The sequence below is a fragment of the Berghia stephanieae genome, chromosome 4, assembly GCF_034508935.2.
Source record: "Berghia stephanieae isolate SIO BIC M18660-M18661 chromosome 4, UCSD_Bste_1.3, whole genome shotgun sequence".
Classification (NCBI taxonomy): domain Eukaryota; kingdom Metazoa; phylum Mollusca; class Gastropoda; order Nudibranchia; family Aeolidiidae; genus Berghia; species Berghia stephanieae.
In genome coordinates, this window is record NC_088363.1 from 76,015,133 (window position 1) to 76,037,043 (window position 21,911).

General features: G+C 36.2%; 1 protein-coding gene across 1 annotated transcript in view; it reads left to right on the forward strand.

Annotated features, from left to right (window-relative positions):
• The window catches only part of LOC144971846 (5'-3' exoribonuclease 1-like), a 72,767-nt gene extending 51,504 nt beyond the window's left edge, over positions 1–21,263 (forward strand). Inside the window, exons 33-46 of the mRNA XM_078912922.1 lie at positions 834–960; positions 1,417–1,512; positions 2,349–2,393; positions 3,617–3,696; positions 4,383–4,452; positions 5,421–5,582; positions 5,923–6,124; positions 7,251–7,317; positions 7,613–7,700; positions 7,955–8,071; positions 9,096–9,213; positions 11,012–11,559; positions 17,804–17,944; positions 20,706–21,263. Coding sequence (XP_078769048.1) covers positions 834–960; positions 1,417–1,512; positions 2,349–2,393; positions 3,617–3,696; positions 4,383–4,452; positions 5,421–5,582; positions 5,923–6,124; positions 7,251–7,317; positions 7,613–7,700; positions 7,955–8,071; positions 9,096–9,213; positions 11,012–11,559; positions 17,804–17,944; positions 20,706–21,113 — 2,269 coding nt within the window. The 3' untranslated portion in view covers positions 21,114–21,263. The remainder of the gene's footprint in view (positions 1–833; positions 961–1,416; positions 1,513–2,348; positions 2,394–3,616; positions 3,697–4,382; positions 4,453–5,420; positions 5,583–5,922; positions 6,125–7,250; positions 7,318–7,612; positions 7,701–7,954; positions 8,072–9,095; positions 9,214–11,011; positions 11,560–17,803; positions 17,945–20,705) is intronic.
• Positions 21,264–21,911: the final 648 nt, after the last annotated feature.

Genomic DNA, 21,911 nt, shown 5'->3' on the forward strand with positions numbered 1-21,911 from the left:
CTCAAGGTTATTTGCTGCAGTCTGACTGTGAATATGCTACATCCATGCATAGTTTATTACTTTGCAATTCTTTTAAGACTAAAATGGTTATTCTGTGGCTGTTTCAAAATTTTCTATGAATTTTTGAAAATCATGGATTTTTTATAGTTTTTGATTGTGGCATCCAAATTTTATTTCATTTCAAGAGTATTTCTAAATGAAAAGGTCTAGTGTTAAATGTTGTTTATTGTTTACAATTTTCTGTTTATTTTGAGGTATATTTGCACTATTTATTATCCTTAGTTATTTTTTAATGAATTTTTGAAAATTGGTAAATTTGACGAAAAATCAGTTATTTCCCTTGATTGCGAAAAATGACAAAATTTCCATTTTCAGATCTCAATAGCTCTTTAACCGTGTTTCTTAGCGCACGGGGAAAAATTAGACAAAGTGTGTGGGTACAAGTCTTTATGTAAAAGTGATCCTTTGGGTTCTTAGTCATTTACTTTTCTTAGAATGAGATCTCAAAAATGGAGTATTTTGCAATGCGAAAGAGTGTACTTTTTCTCGCTATTTCGAAAGGCCATAACTTTTTATTTTTTAATATTTTTAAATAATTTCTTCTGTTCTGTACATCAATCAACACATAGTTTGAAATAAAAAGTCTTGGATTACTATTTAAAGCTATCTAAATTTTGGTCTGGAATACCTATATTTAGTGAGTGCTGCAACCCATTTCATGCTTTGTAAAACTAACTCCAGCTGCATGAACTTAAGTTTTTTTAAAGATTTGTTTTTGTTTTACAATGCTTACATGTTATTAATTTTTTATCTTACACTCCTTATATCATCAGAACCAATAAAGCAGTTGTTAATGGTAGCAACAACAACAGTGCACAGTATGGAGCAGGAGGAATACAGCAGTCAGTCCGTTGGGATAGTAAACGACAGCCCTTATTTGGTCAAGTGTTTGCTGGAAATGTATGAAAACATGTTATTTTATTTTTCGTTTTGTTTTTAAAATTCATATTGAGAACTGCCTTGTTTATGTATGTTTCAAAGCTATTCTATATTACACCAGGAGAATAAATTAGAATTAGCTTTGAATGATGAACAACATGTAATTCTTAGTGCATGCTTTTTTTTCTCCTCTTTTTGATGTAATTTGTCAGTATCGAAAGTTTAAAAACATTGATTACATGCATGAACTGGACAAAGATTAAAAATATAAATAAACAATAACTGCAATGCACACGTATGCGCACACATAATAAGGGGGGGGGGGGGGGGGAAAGAGAGAGAGAGAAACTTGTTTATATTTACACATCATTTCATTGGCTGTTGTTGTTTGGTTTTGTTTTTTCTTTTTATTTAAATTTCTTCTCTATATCTCTATTGCTTAACAAGCACTTAAATATATTTATATACTCTACCAAGGATGGGATTGGCCAGAATCAAAATACAGTCAAGCCTGAGTTCGTGACACCAAAAGTAACAGCCCCCCAGCCTGTCATGGGATCAAAAGCCAATCTGGTGAGTCAAGTTTTGTGGGTACAGAGCCTCTAGATTAATCATAGTTCTAAAGGTTGTAAGACGCAATATATGAATTTGTTAACAATGATGTTGACAAAGGTGAAGATACAGACAACATCAATTATTGTAATTTCAATTATTATTGTTGTTATCATCGTCATCATTAGCATCATCATCATCATCATCATCATCATCATTATTATTATTATTATTATTATTATTATTATTTTTATTATTATTATTATTATTATTATTATTTATTATTATTATTATTATTATATTATTATTATTATTATTATTATTATTATTATTATTATATTATTATTATTATATTATTTATTATTATATTATTATTGTTGTTGTTGTTGTTGTTGTTGTTGTTGTTGTTGTTGTTGTTGTTGTTGTTGTTGTTGTTATTATTATTCATGGATGTAATAGTTGTAGTAGTAATCATCGTAGTTATTATTTTTTGTGTTTTTTATTAATGTTATTATTATCATTAGTCTTTCTCAAAGTCTACTTATAATTCTTTTTCTATGCCTTTTGATTACTGTTGACAATTGATGAAAAGACAAAACCAGTCCACTGTTATTGATATCTATTTGGCATTTGGCTTTATTTTCATAAGATTTCAATATAACGTTCTCTTTAAATGTTCTCATTATTATTATTATTGTTTCCAGATTGACATTTTTCTCTAACCCCCACCCCCTTCCTTCCTCTTGCTCTTTTTCCTTTTGGAATTTAACTTTGTCCAAATCAAATAATCATTGATAAAGTGCTGAAATCCAAGTGGAAGTATGATTATGAATTATATTTTTATTCATTCACAACAGAAAACAGACAGTGTCGACTTCAACAGCTTGTGGATTAATTTGCAGGTATATATAGGCAGAGTTGCCTGCCTACTTGAAGTTTTGAATATTCATAGTGTTCATGAGGGAAAAATGATATTCACTATATTCTGTTAAATAAATAACTAATTTACCCCAATTAAGTTTGATGAAGCTTCAAATACCTAAATATATAAACCCTGGTGCCAAGATTTGATTTTCAATAAGTTCGATTGAATTTAAGGGGCTTATGTAACTTTGTAGATGGAGCCAAAAGTAGGCAGGTTTGTATAAGCAGGTAGTCCTGATGATGAGATTTCAGTCTTTTTAAAATCAATAACCTTCATGCAAATAGACAGCATAATATCTTACGGGTTACAAATAGTTTTTTTAAATTTTTTTATTTAATAAAATGGGACTAAATTTATTGATGTAGTTAAAGAAATTGAGCATTTATATAACTTAATATCCACTTTGCAAGTGATCTGTAGTCAACAGCAACATTTGGCATGTAGGACGGTATTATGCCTATAAGACAATAATACAATTCTGTTTTTTACAGAGACAATGCTTGTAAGAGTCAGGTTACTCATTGTAAAAATTGAGCTTGAAAAAGTTAAGTTTTTATAGAGCGCAATATCCTCTAAATGTGCTCAAAGCCCTTCACAAAGGGTCCCTGGCCAACAGCAACATTTAACATGAAGAACGGGACATGACGTCTGTTAGGCGATATTACAATTTTTTTCGTACAGAGACAACGCTGTTAACGGCCAAGTACTCATTTTTCACCTGAGTACGGTGAGAGAATGTGAGTAAAGAGCCTTCTCCAAGGACTCAACTATGCGCAGAGCGAGGTTCAAACCCAGGACCTTCCGATCCGAAAGCGAGTGTCATACCACTAGACCACATAGCCATACTCATTGTTCCTGTGTATGGTGAGAGATGTGAGTAAAAAGCCTTTTCCAAGGACTCAACTATGTGCCCCCCCAGGACTCATTTTTATGTAGACTAACTCAGCACTTTGTCAATGGGTATAGTAAATTACTATGAAATTCAACTCTTATCCAAGACTCGGACTAAATTTGACTTTTGACCTTAAATCTGAGTCTGCCTAAACCCTGCCTTAACCAATTTGTCAGAGGCTAAGAAACTGTCATCGTCAAGAATCTGGCAAATATTGTTTGGAGATTTACACCTTTGATTCAGATTGTCAAAAGTCCATATATTTATATGTGGAAGCTAAATTTTTTTTAAAACCTTCCAATTGGGAGTTGCGAGTGAGAATTTCGCTGAGACTTGAAGTATGTCTGCAAGAGAAAAAAAGGTTAGAAATTATACGGAGACGAGTAAGGTGAAACTTCAGAATAAAATTAAACTAAACCAAATCAAAAGCAGAGGCAGTCTTTTTGGTTTGAAAAGTATGAAAACTGATTTAGCCTATGTCCCTGCCACACCCAGTTCTAGTCCGGTCTAGATTTTGCTTTGTCACTTGTTTTGCACAGACTTATGATATGAAAAGTCTTTTACTAGGCTAATAAAGTACTAAATTTAGTAACTCAACATAAGAATGGGTCCTGAGGAAACTCGAACCCGGGATCTACTGGTCCAAAGGCAAGTGCCATAACACAAGACCACAACACCTCACAAGAAAGAATAATTTCTTATTGTCCATATCAAACAATTTATCTACTTACATCCAATGTGTATATAATGCATTCATTTGATTTTTATTCTTGCGATCAGGAGAAATTAAAATAATATTTTCGATGTCTTGATCACATAGAGATTTTATTATAATCCAAAATTTACAGTATGTATTAGTCCGTTTTTAATTTTGTCCTTATTATAGAAAGAGGATTGAACAATGTAGAGACACCAGGTTCTGGCAATGAACACACTCAAACTAACAAGCAAGTTGTGTCCCAAGTCAAACAGTCCCTCAAATAATGCAGAACCATCAGTAACCAACTCAGCGTGATAACGTCCCACCACAACCTTTATGCTCCTGGTCAAACTCTGTTTGCAATCATCCAACAGATCTCCACCACAGACTGCTCCAACCTCCACAGAAAATGCAGAATTCATGGCCATGTTTAATTCACTCAAGGTTGATTTTTATTTTTATTTATTTTGATATTTTATGTTCATAAACATGAGGACATAGATTACGTTCTGGACCCTTTATAACAATTTTCAAGATTTTAATAATTTGTTTAGTGTCTCATCCATCTTTTTAGTAGTGTGCCAGTCAATGACATCTCCAACCTGCAATAAAATGGAATTTGCATTAAACTAGGATTTTCATTTTTATTATTTGAATCATAATTAAACATTGAGAGAATTAAAGTGCAATCTATTGGAAACATAGCATTCTATAAAAATTGTCAATGATTATCTAATATTATATTATTTAAGTTATGAATGTTGGTATCATTGCAAATTCATCTACTGTAATTGAATGACCACCTTGCTGTCCTTAAGAACTTGCAGAAAACAGATTTAGTCACAATATAGACTAGGATTTCCATATGGCTATGGTGAAATATGTAACATTGGACATTGGAAAGTGATGCTTGTATTTTCAATTATTAATTTCAATGAAACTTGATACTTTCCTTAAATCAGCAGTATTGAAATGTGAATTCATTCATACTCATTATCATAATATGGATATTTCGAATTTAGACTTTAATCTTTTTGACTCGCCACTGAAATATTTATGAGCCTTAAATCATAATAACTGAACTATTCAGTTCATTTCGAATAACATGGTTTTGAGTGGTCTTATTTATTTAAAGTAAAAATTATTTTCAATGTTAATGATAATCAGTCTAACTTTTAGTGAATCCCAAAGATTTCATCTCTCAAAATATCGTTTAAATTCGAAAAAAAAAAAAAGAAAGAAAAAAAAATGTTTTTTAAAATTTCAAGTACTTTCAATATAATTATCCTGTTCTGTTATAATTATGATGAAATATTTTATGGTGATGCAATTACATATATATATATATTTTACACATTGAGTTTATGAGTTGGATTTTAAAACTAAAAACTGTTTTCCTCTTTTGCTTTCAGTTGCAGAGTGAAGAATTACAGCATAAATCTAATGCTAAGATTGCTAACAGTAAAGATAGCAAAAGTGCATCTTCATCTAGAGAAACTCCAGGCATGCTAACTGTTCAAGATCTTGAAAAAGTGGAGGAAACTAAAATGGAAAAATTGGAAGCTAAAGCTAAGGTTAATCTTTTTTAGACTATACAAGCATATAGCACAGTATTTTAGATTGTTCACTTTGTATGTTTGTTACAACTTCTATGCATTCCTGAGACCAACAAATACTACAGAAGTTGAATAATTTTGTTAAGCAGATATATAATCTTCCTTCTTCTAGAAAATAAGAATAAAGTGAAATAATCATCTTAAAATGCTTGAGTGAATATATTTTTAGTTATCTACCTTCCAAGAAAGCAATTCATGGTTTGCCTTTTTTAAGCCACTATTTTCCATTCCAGGTCGCTTGTTATCTTTGTGTTTGTCCAATACTATGTTGTTTCTATTTTTACTTCCCCTTTGACAGGAAGCTGACAATGCCATAAAACAAATGCTGAAGATAGGCACCGGCAAGACGGTAAATTCTAAATCAGCTTCACCATCCTTATCTCCGAGATTACCCACCTCCTCCTCAGCCTCACCATCCAATTTCTCCACTTTACCCCCTCTCCAGCCAACCTCGGCTTCCTATGGAAAGCAAGTGTCATTACAAGAACTCTTTGATCAGGGTAAGTACATTTTATTTTGTTGCTGCTTGAAGTTTTGAAAATGTAAACAAAAAAATGTTAAAGTATTGTAACATGATAAAAATGAAATTGAATGTTAGCTTCAATTGTAACCAATAGAAGTTGATGATGGAAATGTTTTGGCTTTCCCTTTTCTCAAAATTGTTGATGAACAATTAATTTTTGACATGTAATATTTTACTTTCACCATTTAGTGTATATTGTTGATGAATTGATAATTTAAAGGGAGCATGTTCAAATCATCTGTCATTAGGTAAAAAAAAAACCAAAAAAAACTAAAGCTAGCATTCAACTTCGTCTTTGTATTTTGGAAATAATTTGTTGAAGAAAATCAGAGTAGCTCTCTTATTTGTATGAATGAAACATTAAATCTGTTTATTTGTCTGTGTGTGGAAAATTAGCCAGTTTGTTAACATTTTTGTCTGATGCAAGACAATTAGATTTTTGCAATTTTGATCAATTTTACAATGGCCGCATAAGATTTACCTAGCCTTTTTAAACCAGAAACCAGGAAAGGGGGGTATTAGGCTGAGCGGTTCCAAGCTTGATTAAGGCCTGGTTCCCTGTTCCTGGAAAATGAGAAGTGCAAGGACTGAGTCCAGGACTGATTTGGTTCCTAGAACTGATCTCTTTTCAACCTTGGCATTGGGTCCAGTTCCTAGAATAGAACTTTTTTACAACATGCCATCATGTTTTTATTGTCGTTCAGTTTTATTTATTTTTATTTTTTAATGTATGTTAATGTGAATGTCTACAGTAGAGAGAGGGGAAGGACGAGAGAGAATGGGGGTGTCAGTGACTAATTTGGAAATAATTAAAATGAGCAATTTTCTTCAGTAAATGTTATCATTACAGTTAATATTCCCCTTACATTTTTTTTTTTTCTTTCATGTCTTTTTTGGTTCTCTCTTCCATGAGATATGTAAATCAGTACAATTTGATTATCCTTTTTTAATCCATATAAAGGCAGTGAGAGTTTTTAATGGATGTTTTTATAATTGATGAATGATAATTTTTGTTCTCTTTAACTCTTTCATTCATTTAAATGACATTTGGATATATATTATTTATTTATTTATTTATTTATTTGTCTTTGTGTCTTATCCAGCTAATAGGCAGTTAAAGACACAAACTAAAGAAGATGAGAAAAAGGATGCTGTTTCAGTTGAGAAAAAGTAAGTACTTGTTTTTTCCTCTTTTTTAAATATAATTTCATGTTTCTGTTTCTTCTTTTTATCCTCTTCAGGGCAATTTCAGATATTTTATGCACTCTAGATTTCAGTTATGTTCAATTGAAAGATTTTTTTTTTTAATACAGATTTTCATTTTATACATAAAAGCATATTTTACCTCTCTTCGAGTTTCTTACATGATATGGCTGACACACACTTTTAAAGAGAATGAGAGAATTAGATTTTGGCTTCCATAAACCTTACCCATTTTTTTATTTTTTTTATTACTTTACTGTAGAGACTCAGTCAGAGAATTAGAGACATTCTGTGCTGCTAATGGCTTGAAACCCCCTTCATATGAATTCAGACATCCTCCAGGAAAACAGGTATGACAAGTGTAGTATAATTTAATTATCTCCACCAAGTAATATGACATTCTATTTGAATGTTGTCTTGAAAGATTTGAATTGTTTATTGTAATTTATTTTACTATTTATTAAGATGTTTTATTTTTTCTTGCTATTGATCTGCGAAGAACCTTAGTGATTACTCAATATCCAAATTATTTTCATAATATTTTAAAAAATCAAATTTATCATGATTGTGCACCATAAGACTATTCTATCATTGTGTATTCCAGCAGACGGCCTACATTGCCAATATCCTAATTCACAACAGAGGACGGTATGAAGGTTCTGTGTGTCCGGACAAAATGGAAGCAGCTCAAAGTGCTGCTAGCATTGCCCTGCTATGTCTTGTAAGATTTCATAGTAAAGTACAAAATTGCCTATTGGGGTTTTAAATAAGAATAGGTAGCTCCTATTTTTTTCCACATATGATAGAGCACTTGTCTCTCTGGCCATGAGACTTACACTTGACTCTCAGACAATGGGACTGTTACACTTGACTCTCATGCAGTGGGACTGTCACACTTGACTCTTTGGTAATGGGGCTGTCACATTTGACTCTTAGGTAATGGGGCTGTCACATTTGACTCTAAGGCAATTGGAATGTCACACTAACTCTCAGGAATTGGTCTGTCACACTCAACTCTCAGTCTCAGGCAATGGGACTCACATGATTCTCAGTCTCAGGCAATGGGACTGTCATACTTGACTCTCAGTTTCAAGCAATGAAACTGTCACACTAAGTATTAGTGCTACATAAAAGTTAATGGAAATCACTTTTTAGTATTTTTTAAAAATAAGAGGCTCTGACAAAAACAAAAAGGTAATTGTAACATGGCACAGCACTTGTCACCATGGTGGCATTGACTGCCCAAACAAAGAATAACTACAAAAGGCAAAAATAAGTTATTTGAAAACTATGGAAACCGTTTCATTTTGATTTCTTTTCCTGATTTGAAATTTATTTGCATTAAAATTATGGCAAGAATATCTTTTCAGGGTATTGCCAAAATGTGGGAAAAGTCAATTGAATGTCACAGTGGATTAATTGTAATGATATTTAAATAATTTGATCTTCAGATACAGAAAAACTCCTAAACCTTTACACTGGGTTTCATTGTCAGCACTATAAAAAGCTACTCTTGCTATAATATACTTTGTTGCCAGTCTCTCAGTTTTTTGATCATGAACAAAAAGTAGAACTATCCTTGTCTTTTGTAGTCAAATGTGACAACAAGAAGGACCTTTGTTCAAGACTCGTATACATGACTGCTATTTTGTGTTGCCAATTTTGTTTTCAAAATAGATTCCGTTCATATCTCAAGCATTACCATCTATTTTCTTTTATAAATAATCACTTATTTACCTACCCAGAGATTCAAACCCAACCAACCAAATCTGACGACTCCATTTGTTCCTGGTGCCCCAAGGACTGGCTCCATCCATCCCCTCTTCTCCCAGAATTCTGCCTTCAGTCCCATTGGACATACCGGTAAGCAACAACATTGTTGTTATCTTTCTTACTCAAGTGGAGATCCTCTTTTCATAGCAGTTTATTATTAAATTGGCACCCATAAATATCGTTATTTCAATTTGATATATATAGATTTTGTACAATGATGAGCCTATTTATGTTCTTAAAAATGTATCTGTTAGACAGTATTTAACATCAAGTTTTTAAAATGATATGCATATCTTCAAAAGAAAATGGAATAATTATACAGCGAAATCCACAGAATCAGAAATTATCTTTCATTGATCATAAATTAACTGTATGCTGTTTTAATTATGTGCATTTTGTATTGTTGTTTTCTGTTTTTATATATCATTAATGAATCTTGGTGCTCCAGGGAACTATCTGTTTCCCCTTGACTCTAATAAATATTTAAAGAACACAGAAGCTCCTTTAAGCTGATGGAAGTGTATTGATAATCTAAAGTGGTAGCGGTACAATAGGCTTACAAAGAGGTGGATGTGGATGTTAGGAAGAGAGAAATGGAGGTAGAGAGAGAGGAGGGGGAGGGGGGGACTTGACTTACTAGCTCGTTTATGAGTCCATAACACAGTTTATGCCAATTTCAGAGTTTTAATGTTGCACAAAAATGGCATTGTATAGGCAAACACATCATCGGTAACATGAGGCAAGCTGGATATCAATTAAATTTGTCATTTACTACATAATACAGTCGACTCCACTTAATCGCACACCTTTGGGAGTTTGGTTTAGTATGTCGATTAAGCGGAGTGCGATTAAGTGGAGAACCTAAAAAACAAAACTAAGCACCAGCTTGCAATTGCCATTTATGTAGGACATTCCTTTCTGAGCTTACTAAAACAATGGGCTTGGGACCTTCATGTTCAAGATATGGCCTCATAAGTTTTTGTTTGTTTTTTTGCATTTTCTTTTTTTTTTTTGCTGTTGTTTGTGTTGGTGGTGGTGGTTGTTGTTTTGTTTTTTTTCTCTTTTTTTCTTTTCTTTTTCATGTTTTATTGACAACAAAATGTGACATTATTGTTTAGAAGAATAGTAAATGTGAAGGGTTGATTGCTTTCCATTCTATGCAAGCTGTTTAGAAACCCTTGTCTCCAATCTCGCCAATGCTGGTAGATCATCTGTCAAGCATTCTTCTTGCATAAAGTGGCGTAGTTTGTCCAGCATGTCAAGTTTTTCAGTGTTTGTCAGCCATGGTGTGTCACACTCTGATAACTAATCCTCATCATTATCCAGGGCATTGTGTTTTTGTGTGACTGAATGGAGTCCAGTAGCTCCTGAGATATCAGTTCACCGCTGATGGGTATATTAATGTCCATTGTCACAAATCAAACGAATCATTACTTTTTGTGTGTATTTTTTAGATAGAATCAAGGTGTAGCGATTAAGCAGAGAAGGTGTGCAATTAAGCGGAGTGATTATATAGCAATAATTCAGTTTTTCCAGAATGTATAGCGTATTAAGCGGAGTGAACTGTACCACCATGTGCAATACAATAAAGCATATCTTGTTTACATTAATTTCATCAGTCCATGCTGTTATGGATGCCATGAATCATGTTTTGTTAAATCCTGTATTTCACAACAGATTTTTATGATTCACATTGCTGAGCAAATCATTGACCAACTTATTTTGATATTTTTACAAAAATTGTCATAACTTTATTTCAATTAATTCCAGTGATACTTCTGTTTTTGATTTTCTCAATGATGTATCTCCTCAAAAGTTTGGAAAACAAGGAAATTATATATATATAATCAAAACTCAGATCTTTTGTTTTATCCTTTATTACCTTTAGTCCAGCGACAGCAAGGACAGTTCCCAGTCCAGCAACAGCAAGTTCAGATCCCAGTTCAGCAACAGGGAGGACAAATTCAGGTCCAGCAACAGCTAGGCCAGATCCCACACCAGCAACATGGAGGTCAGATCCCGGTCCAGCAACAAGGAAGCCAGATCCTGGTCCAAAAACAGGGAGGTCAGATCCCAGTCCAGCAACAGGGAGGCCAGATCCCAGTCCAGCAACAAAGAGGCCCAATCCCAGTTCAACAGCCACAAGCTCAACTCCCAGTTCAGCAACCAGGTTTAATGAGACCACCACCCCTGCTGACCCCTAGACATTTCACCACTCAGCCCCCTCCTCCTACCATGCCTCTTCACCAAGGGACTCATCATCAACCTCCTCCTCTTCCTCTCAATCAGCACCCACCCCTTCAAGCCAACCAACCCCCTAATCCCATGTTGGATCAGCTTCATCGTCAATTACAACAGTTGGCTAACCAGTTCAATCTGCAGCAGCAACAGATGCAGTCCATCCAAATGCCAAACTTCAATACGTCTGCGAGCAATGTAAGTCTCATTTAATTTAGTAATATTCATTGAAACAGTTTTCTCAAGAGCATTAAATAGGGTCCCCTGAATGGGAACTTATTATTTACACTCTAAAATTGTGGGGGATTTTGTTTTGCACGTCTTACCTAACAAAAATGAATGTCTTTTAAGAGTTTATTATTATTATTATTGTCATCATCATTATTATTATTATTAGTATTATTGTTGTTGTTGTTTTGTTATTATTATTATATACAAACAAAGAGGCGAAAATGAAACTCACCAAACGATTTAGAACATAGGATATTATTTTTTAAAATTTCAAATACTACAGTCCACTCCGATAATCGCAACTTTCAGTTAATCGCAACATTTCAAAAGAAACAGAATTAATTCTATAAAAAAAAGTAACTGGTTAATTGCAACAATGCGTTAATCACAACAAATTTTCCTGGGACGGATCCTTTGACCTCCCATGGTGGGCAGGTGGTGTCTTTTATCCCCTTATATCTTGCTTTCTGTCTTTGTCTTGAGATGAAATTACTTAGTTTTGTCCCAGCCCTGGCTGGTGTCCTTTATTGGGAGGGAAGCAGTCAAATGTACAGTTATAGTTTTGGGAGATAATATTTTTTTCATTGTAAATCATCTCTCTGTTATGTATTGTTAGTTATGTATTCTGTAAACATTTGAGTATGTTCCTCTTAGTGGAATCCTGTGCTGGTGTTTGGATGAGAATTTAATTTAATCTCAAACATAAGTACATTGATGGTGTGCTCTTGAAATCTACATCTGTTCCCTATTTGAATCAATTCCCCTTTGTCTTACTTTTTCTTGGGTGCTTTGAAAAAACAACAACAAATTTTCGAGCTCAAAAAGTGGCAAATTCAAGAAATCAAACAAAATCTCATGATTAAATTTAATCATGGACGAAATTATAACAGGTTGAAAAATCGAGAGTGGGAGGGGTTTACTGCTACAGTAGTGTGTCACCACTCAATTAAACAAAAGAAGGCAGGGCTTTGCAGTAAGGGTTTGTGCATTCATCTGTGACCACTAGATAGGTGAGGGGGCTGGGCACAGCCTAGACAACAGGTAGACAATGAAAGTTGTAAGGAGAGACTGAGACTTGGGATTGACAACTGTGCATTGGTCAGCTTATTGTCTCTCATCACAGCTAATTTCTTTCGAATTTTACAAATGTTGAAAACAAAAGAGTGAAAGTTAATCCAATCTGATTAAGATGTCGGCTTGCATCAAAGCTGCTTTAGCTTGTCAAAATCTATACAGAACTGTCATATGGTTTTTGTTTCAATAAAATTGCTCAGTCTGTGGTGGACTAAGAACAAAGTTTACAACTATTTTGAATTAACTATATATATATATATATATATATATATATATATATATATATATATATATATATATATATATATATTCAGGTAAGAAACAGGGAACACCACGGGAAGGTGCTGTTATGGACACAATAATGCATGAGAGGCCATATGCAATAATCTCTGTCAGACAGGATTACGCGGCAATCAATGCACCTGGAAATGAGAGGTGTTGGGTTCGAAATGCACATCAATTTCCTTTCAGCAAGCGGGACGTCCGGCCCAGACCTTGCAGCTCCCCTGTTATGGGCGCGACCGAGTCCCGGGCGGTATAACCGGGTTAGGGAGTAGGTGGGACCCCTTCCTCTTAAGGTGCAGGAGTCAGAACCCACCGGTGAGTGGTACACGCTCTGCTCCTCACCCACCCACCTCACACTCATTCTGTAGTGTGGTGTCTTCTGTATGTCCTTACTTTTCTTAACCTACCCCTATAACTCATACCCTCTCTAGCCATCGATGTATGGCTCCACTGCCTTGTGGATACCTTCGGGAGGAGGAAAGGCTAAGGAGTAAACCTAACAGAAACCTGCATCCAAACTGATGCCAAACGTATCGCTGTGCGATCCTTTGGACCACACCAGGGAGGAAGAGAGGGAGGTTCTGGTTACTGGGCAGCCCAGGATCTCCACATACTTTGCCCAGGCCGCGCCCTGGAGAGGACACTCCAGTCTCACCTTCACCGGTGAAGAGTAACAACACGGAAGACAGCAGTCTACGAGTGATAAGTCCTTGCTCGATTGGCGTAGAGTTGGACGCTACGGGTTGTCTTCGACGGTGGGAGGGATCATCGTAATCCTACTGGTCAGCTACTGCCCGCCCCAAGCTGGGCAGCCCCCAGCCAGAAAGGTGTTGACCCGCCACGATCTGCCTGCTTCAGAGGGTGCCTGGAGCTTAGAGCTTGCAAGCTTGACAAGTGGATCGTTAAACTGTGTACCAGGCAAGCAAACGAAAAAGAAAACGAAGTCCCCAGCTCTTCGATTAGCAAGCTGGAATGTAAGAACTATGCGCTCAGGACTGACAGATGACCTTCAGGCCATGGACGATGCTCGAAAAACAGCAGTAATTGATCATGAACTTAACAGACTGAACATCGACATAGCAGCCTTGCAGGAAACGCGACTCCCAGAGAGGGGATCCCTGAAGGAGAAACACTTTACATTCTTCTGGCAAGGAAAAGGCACAGAAGACGTGAGGGAGCACGGTGTTGGATTTGCAGTACGCCATACATTGCTTCCTATGATCGAACCGCCAACCGACGGCACAGAGAGAATTTTAAAGCTGCGCCTGTCATCCATGCAGGGCTCGGTGAACCTTGTTTGCGTCTACGCCCCAACACTGCAAGCTTCGGTTGAAGTAAAGGACCAATTCTATGAGTCATTAGACACCATTGTCAACAATATCCCAGAAGTGGAGCACATCTACCTTCTTGGCGACTTCAATGCGCGAGTTGGTGCCGACAGAGAATCATGGCCAACCGTTTTGGGGCACCACGGTATAGGAAAGATGAATGAGAATGGTCAGAGGCTTCTTGAACTCTGCTGCTATCGCAAACTATGCGTGACGAACACCTACTTCCAGAACAAGGCATGTCACAAGGTGTCATGGAGACATCCAAGGTCAAAACACTGGCATCAGCTGGACATGATCATCACTAAGCGCGATTCTCTTAACAATGTTTGCAACACCAGGTCCTATCAAAGCGCTGATTGCGACACAGATCACTCTTTGGTTGCCACAAAGGTGAAACTGACACCAAAGAAACTCCATCACTCAAAGAGAAAGGGCCAGCCCAGGATCAATATCAGCAAGACAGCTTACCGGGAAAAGAATATTGAGTTCAACGAGCAACTTGAGAAGAATCTCGACACAGCTCATAGAAAAGCAGAACAAAACGCACAGGACAGCTGGAACTCTCTTAGAAACGCCATCTACAGCACTGCAGTACTGACATACGGCAAAAAGGAGCACAGGAACAATGATTGGTTTGAAGCCAATATTACTGAGATGGAGCCAGTCATTGATGCCAAGCGCAGCGCACTTGTCAGCTATAAACAAAAACCAAGTCAGAGGAACCTGCAGGCGTTGCGAGCTGCACGCAGCAAAGCACAGCAAACAGCACGACGTTGCGCCAACAACTACTGGCTTCAGTTGTCGGACAACATCCAGCAAGCGTCTGACAGTGGCAACATAAGAGCCATGTATGAGGGCATCAAACAGGCGACAGGCAAATCTACAAAGAAAACTGCGCCTATTAAATCCAAGACAGGGGAAGCCATCACAGACAAGGACAAGCAGATGGGAAGATGGGTAGAGCACTACTTGGAACTCTACGCCGGAGAAAACTCTGTCACCCAAAAAGCGTTAGACGCAATTGAAGAACTGCCAGTACTGGAAGAACTAGACGCAGAACCAATTATGGAGGAGCTCAGCAAAGCAATCGATGCTTTGGCCTGTGGCAGAGCACCCGGTGACGACAACATTCCACCCGAAATCATCAAATGTGGAAAGCCAGCCCTCTTGGAACCACTACACAAACTCCTATGTCTTTGCTGGAGAGAAGGCAAGGTACCCCAGGATATGCGCGATGCCAAGATTATCACCCTCTACAAAAACAAGGGAGACCGTAGTGACTGTAATAACTATAGGGGAATCTCTCTACTGAGCATTGTGGGTAAAGTCTTTGCGCGCGTTGTCCTCGCTCGACTGCAAGTCCTCGCCGAACGTATCTACCCAGAGTCGCAGTGTGGCTTCAGAGCCAAGAGGTCGACAGTGGACATGATCTTCTCAGTACGTCAACTTCAGGAGAAATGCAGAGAACAGCAGATGCCCCTCTACATTGCATTTATTGACCTGACAAAGGCATTTGACCTTGTAAGCAGGAAGGGCCTTTTCCAGCTGCTAAAGAAGATTGGCTGTCCTCCTCAGCAGCTTAGCATCATTGCCTCATTCCACGACGACATGAAGGGCACCATTAGCTACGACGGTGGAGCCTCTGAACCCTTCCCCATGCGCAGCGGCGTGAAACAAGGCTGTGTCCTCGCACCGACTTTGTTTGGTATATTTTTCTCCTTACTGCTGAAGTTTGCATTCAAAGAGTCCCCAGAAGGAGTCCACTTACACACCAGAAGTGATGGGAAGCTGTTCAATCTGGCACGGCTGAGAGCAAAGACCAAGGTTCGCACAGTCCTCATAAGGGAAATGCTATTTGCAGATGATGCAGCTCTATGCGCGCATACCGAGGAAGACCTCCAGCGGCTGATGGACAGGTTTTCCCACGCATGCAGGGAATTCGGGCTGACGATCAGCATCAAGAAAACAAATGTAATGTGTCAGGATGTCCCCTCTATACCAGCAATTTACATTGACAACGAGGAGCTAGAAGTCACTGATCACTTCACATACCTGGGCACAACCATCACCAGCAACCTCTCACTTGATGCAGAATTAGACAAGCGCATCGCCAAAGCTGCCGCTGTCATGGCACAACTGAGCAAGAGAGTGTGGACCAACAACCAACTCACTTTGAATACCAAACTCAGAGTATACCAGGCATGTGTACTCAGTAGCCTACTGTATGGCAGTGAATCCTGGACAAGATATGCCAGACAGGAGAACCGCCTGGAAAACTTCCACATTCGCTGTCTACGACGAATTCTCGGCATCAGGTGGCAGGACAGACTCACTAACAATGCAGTGCTAGAAAGAGCGAACTCCCTCAGTATGCATCTCATGCTCTGCCAGCGACGTTTGCGATGGCTTGGTCACGTACACAGGATGGACGATGGACGCATACCCAAAGACATCATGTACGGTGAACTAGCTTCTGGACGGCGACCAACTGGCCGTCCAGCTCTGCGCTTCTATGATGTCTGCAAACGAGACATGAAATTGACAGGCATCGACTCAAACACCTGGGAGTCGCTTGCTGACGACCGCAACGGCTGGAGATATGCGGTGATGGAGGGAGTGAAGAGAGGTGAGGAGAGGAGAAAGATGAAGTTTGAGGAGAGGAGAGCAAGGAGGAAAGAGAGGCAGCAGATCCAAATACCAAACACACAGTCAAGCTATGTGTGCACAACTGCGGTAGAGACTGCCATGCAAGGATTGGTCTGCTGAGTCACACCCGTCGTTGCTCTCAACAAGACTGATGAGACTAAAGCCATACAGGGCGCAAACCATCGTCTCTTGAGACGGAAGGATGCCTACCGATATTCAGTTAATCGCAACATTTTCATTGATCCCAAGGTGTTGCAATTATCTGGAGTGGACTGTATTTGATAATGGATTAATTCAAGGAAACATTTTAAGGTTATTTCAATTCGAACTGTGTTTTAAATTGAAACTTTATAACTATGCAAATGTTGCATTTTAGGTTCAGAAGTCATTAGGTTTGTTTTTATTATGTTGTCTCCAACAGTGTGAGTAAATTGTCACTGATAGTTATTGATAAATGCCAATTGTAATTGACACCTGATCCACATTATCCTTTGTTTTGATAAAGATTGTCATTATTTGTTGCTTGAATATTCTTTGTTGGAATCATTTGTTTTGACAGTGTCAGACAAGTTGTAGCTTCACAGCTGTCATTATTCTAGAATCCAAAATAATTTAATATTTGGAATTTCTGTGATATTGGAATGCCCAAGAAAATTATCTTTGTCTATTAAAATGTCTTTTATCAAATTTACATTTTATTACTTTAATGCCTGATACGAGTGTTCACGGTTGTAGAATTTAAAATAAATATATTTTCAACAATCAAGTTCCAATAATTTTTCCATTATTTGTATTCACATATATGTACTATTGTGAATGTATTATCAATCTTATATTTCTTTTTAAAACAATTTTAATTTGTGCTTTTATTGTAGAGACATACAGCCCCACAAATGCAACAAATGCAACACCAACCACAGCAGTCATCTAATCAAAACCCCTTGCTTAGCCCATCAGCAGATAAGGGAAGTATTTCAAAAGCAGCTGTTGTGAGCCAGCCGTTTATTCCTCTTCAGGTAAAAATAAATTAATAGCACACATTTAATCCAATAAAACAGCTTACCATTGCATAACAATATCAATCAATACTGACAGAAGCTATTACAAACTGTTGTTCAATCTGATTTTCACTTAATTTTTATTGATCTTTTTTTTAAAGGCTAAAAGTTTACTAGCATATTTTTAAAAAAAATAATGAATGATATGTATTGACAACCCTCTAAAACAACTAGCCCATTAGACCCAATTCCTTCATGGCTTGTTATTTCTAGTGCTATTATTTTGGTCCCAGTTCTCATCCATATTGTAAATGCCAGTTTGTTTATTGGTGAGGTATCTAACAATCTTAAATATGCTATTGTCACTCCCATATTAAAGAAACCCCAGCCTTGATAAAGAAGACCCAAATAATTAGCAACTAGTCTTGAATCCCACCCTCGTGTTTAAGGTAATTGAGAAAATTTTTGCGTTTAGGCTTAACACGTATTTGAATTAATACTAATTATTCTCTAAATTTCATTCTGCTTATTGTCCTTTCACAGCACTAAAACTGCTCCTATTAAAATTCCCAATGATATCATAAATCATTTATGTCAGAAATATGATGATGTTGTTATCATACTACTCAACCTTAGTGCTGCTTTTGACACAATAGACAATAGACCATACTCTTTTAATTGAAAGACTAAAGACACAATATGGATTCCGAGGTATTGTTCTTGACTGGTTTTCTTCTTACCTCTCTGACAGAAGTCAATCAATATCTATAAATCGACACTTCTCTTCTCCTTGTCCCCTCTCTTTTGGTGTACCACAGGGATCAGTTCTGGGACCCTCTTTTTCTCGCTCTATACAGGCCATTTGGTGACATCATCTCCAAATGTTTTATTGAATTCCAGTTTTACACAGACAACACCCAACTACTGTTTCCTATTGTTACAGACAACTCTCTCAATGTTATAGCAGATATAGAAAATTGTATCTCTGACATTAGTGACTGGATGTGTTGCAATAAACTCAGGCTAAATGAAAACAAAAGAGAGGTGTTGCAAATCACAAGATGAGGCCAATGTCAACATTTCCATGCTTAACCTGAATCTGATTGTTTAATTCCCATCCCTATGGAGCCTGTGAGAAAGTTAGGAGTTATATTTGGCACCAAATTAAACATGTCTGCCCATTTCAGTACCGCCAACCGGGGTTACTTAGGCCACTTAGAAGAATAAAAAAGGTTGCTTTAAAAAAAGTTAAATTCATGAGTGCTTATTAGATCTATTGGGTTTTAATTTTTTTAAAGATAAAAGCTACATGTAATTTATCTTTTAAAATAAGCAATCTTGTTTTCAGTAAGTGGCCTAAGTTACCCCGGGTGGCCTAAGTAGCCCCAGTTGACGGTAATGTAATTAGATCTAGCAATCTTTATCTTTGATCTATTGGTGCTTTTAGAAGGTTTCTTGCTATTAATACTTCTAAACTTCTTGTTGTCTCTATGTTTTTTAGTTGCCTCGATTATTGCAATAGCTTCCTCTATGGTTGTGGCAATAATGTCATTAACCGACTCCAAAAGATACAGAACAAATCAGCTTGATTGGTAATGTTATCTAAAAAGCGCAAGCATATTACCCCCATTTTGGATGACCTACACTGGCTACCTGTATACCTGAATTTAAAATACTTACCCACATTTTCAATTGCTTAAACTATGCTGCTCCTGTTTACCTTCAAGAACTCATCCACCTTTATGAACCCAGTCGAAATTAAGATTTACTAATTTAAATCTCCTACGTGAACCACCAAAAAGAGAAATCCTTTGACCATCATGCCCCCCCCCCCCCCCCCCCCCCCCGATTGTGGAACTCCTCTTCAGTTTTGAAACAAAAGATAATGAAAATCCACTCACTTTTAGAAAGCAATTAAAAACGGAACTTTTCTGTAGGGCATACAATTTTATTATAATATATTTCATTTTCATATCAATGTGGTTTTTAACTTGCCAGTTTTATATATGCATATGAAATATGATGTGTTGATGGAAAGTGCTAGTGAGCAATTTTGAATTGGAACAAGGCGCTATATAAATTCATTGTATTATTATTATCATTATTCAAAATATATTGCAATTTGTTAAGTAATTTATTTTCAGTTCAATTTTTCCTGTTTCCAACCTAATGGAATTCAATAAATCTTGAAGCCCAAAAACTAAATTGCAGAACCCTAGACTTAAAAGTCAAACATGTTATAATATTACGAGAATTTTAGTTTGTATTATTATTATTATTATTATTATTATTATTATTATTATTATTATTATTATTATTATTATTATTATTATTATTATTATTATTATTATTATTCTGTCAACTAAACATCCAAGAGACAATATGGACAAAAACAAGCAATCACCCTTTAGCCAGATCTGATAACTGATCAATTATACTCTTTGGTAACAACAAGACAAAAGGATTTCTGAATGATGAAGAGAAGCTTTGCATGAAATATTTTCATAAATGCCCTTTACGAGAAAAATTTACAGGCTTTTTTTTATTTTAGCAAAGAGCATCTCTGCAACATCGGTGATAAACCTTTTAATAATGTGCACTATGAAATGCAGATATTCTTGTGTTTTTTGGGGGTTTCTACAATTTTTTATTTGGCCAACACTGTACATACTTTGATGCACCATTTTGATTTCATACCTTACCTTACATTGCAATGAAATTTTGATTTTTTAAAATTACAATAATTATGATAATGATAACTAATAATTTTATTTTGCAGGTCACCCGCAATCAAAAAACCCCAAAAAGTAAAAAAGATGATGAAAGCAGTAATGTTGCACAATTCATGGAAAAGACATCAGCCACAGAAAATGATATAAAGAAAGCAGATGTTGTATCTCCAGTTTTGGTTATTGACGAATCTTCTCATAAGCTGAACACTGCCATTGCTTCAAGTCAGAATAGTGACACCTCTTCATCACAGGGCTTTGGTAGTTCCACTCAAGCGTTTAAACCCAGCAGAGTCCAGACAACAGAATCAAATCCAAACACTACATCAAATAGATCATCCGAGTCTGATACAAACAAAAAAGTTACATCAGCAATGCCAAAGAAGAAGTCAAGGTTGGCGGCAAATTTCAGCATGAAGCCTGCTGCAGGATCATCATCATTGTCTCAAACAAAATAAGGATTTTAAACATTTTTGCTGTCATGATGGCTTTCAGATTGAGTTTTGTTTTGATGTTTTTTCTTTTCTTTTTTTCCTCAGTACCTCATCAGCTGTTGATCTGTTTTTATTGTTGATAACTTATGGTCTGATCAAAGAACATAAAAGACATTTTTCCAAAATAATAATAATATTAATATTACTAATAAATTTCATTTATATAGCGCATTTTCATCACTGTGTGATGCTCAATGCACATAACAAATAAATGTACAAAATCTACATCATATATAAAACGTATACCACAATAAATTGCAATTGCAATAGATATGTGGTTTAGTGAGATTCTTTATTTCGTAGGGTTTTTTTTTTTTTTTTGGTTTGTTTGTTCTTGTGTAAACCTTGATTGATATAGATTTAGACATTGATAAACTCATATTAACATTTGTTATTGTTTTTACAATTATTATTTTTTTTTTATTTTTGGGGTGGTGGGGGGGGGGGGGGGTTGTTTTTTTTTTCATATTACACCTTTCAAATTTTATTTTTATAAAATAATACAGGGTACTTTATAGTTCCCAATAGGTTCAGTTGATTCATTTCTAACGTCCTTGATATTATTTTTCCCTCCATGTAATATAATCTTGTACACTTTTTTTTTCTCTCTCAAATACTGATCAGTGTGTTGAGAGGACATTTTTGTTGTGTAAATCTGACTTACCAAGGGCATGTTTATTTCTCTGCTGTGAAGTGACTTGTCTTTCATGTATTATGCCAATAATTTATGTTGTTTTATATTTGATTTTTAATAAATATGTA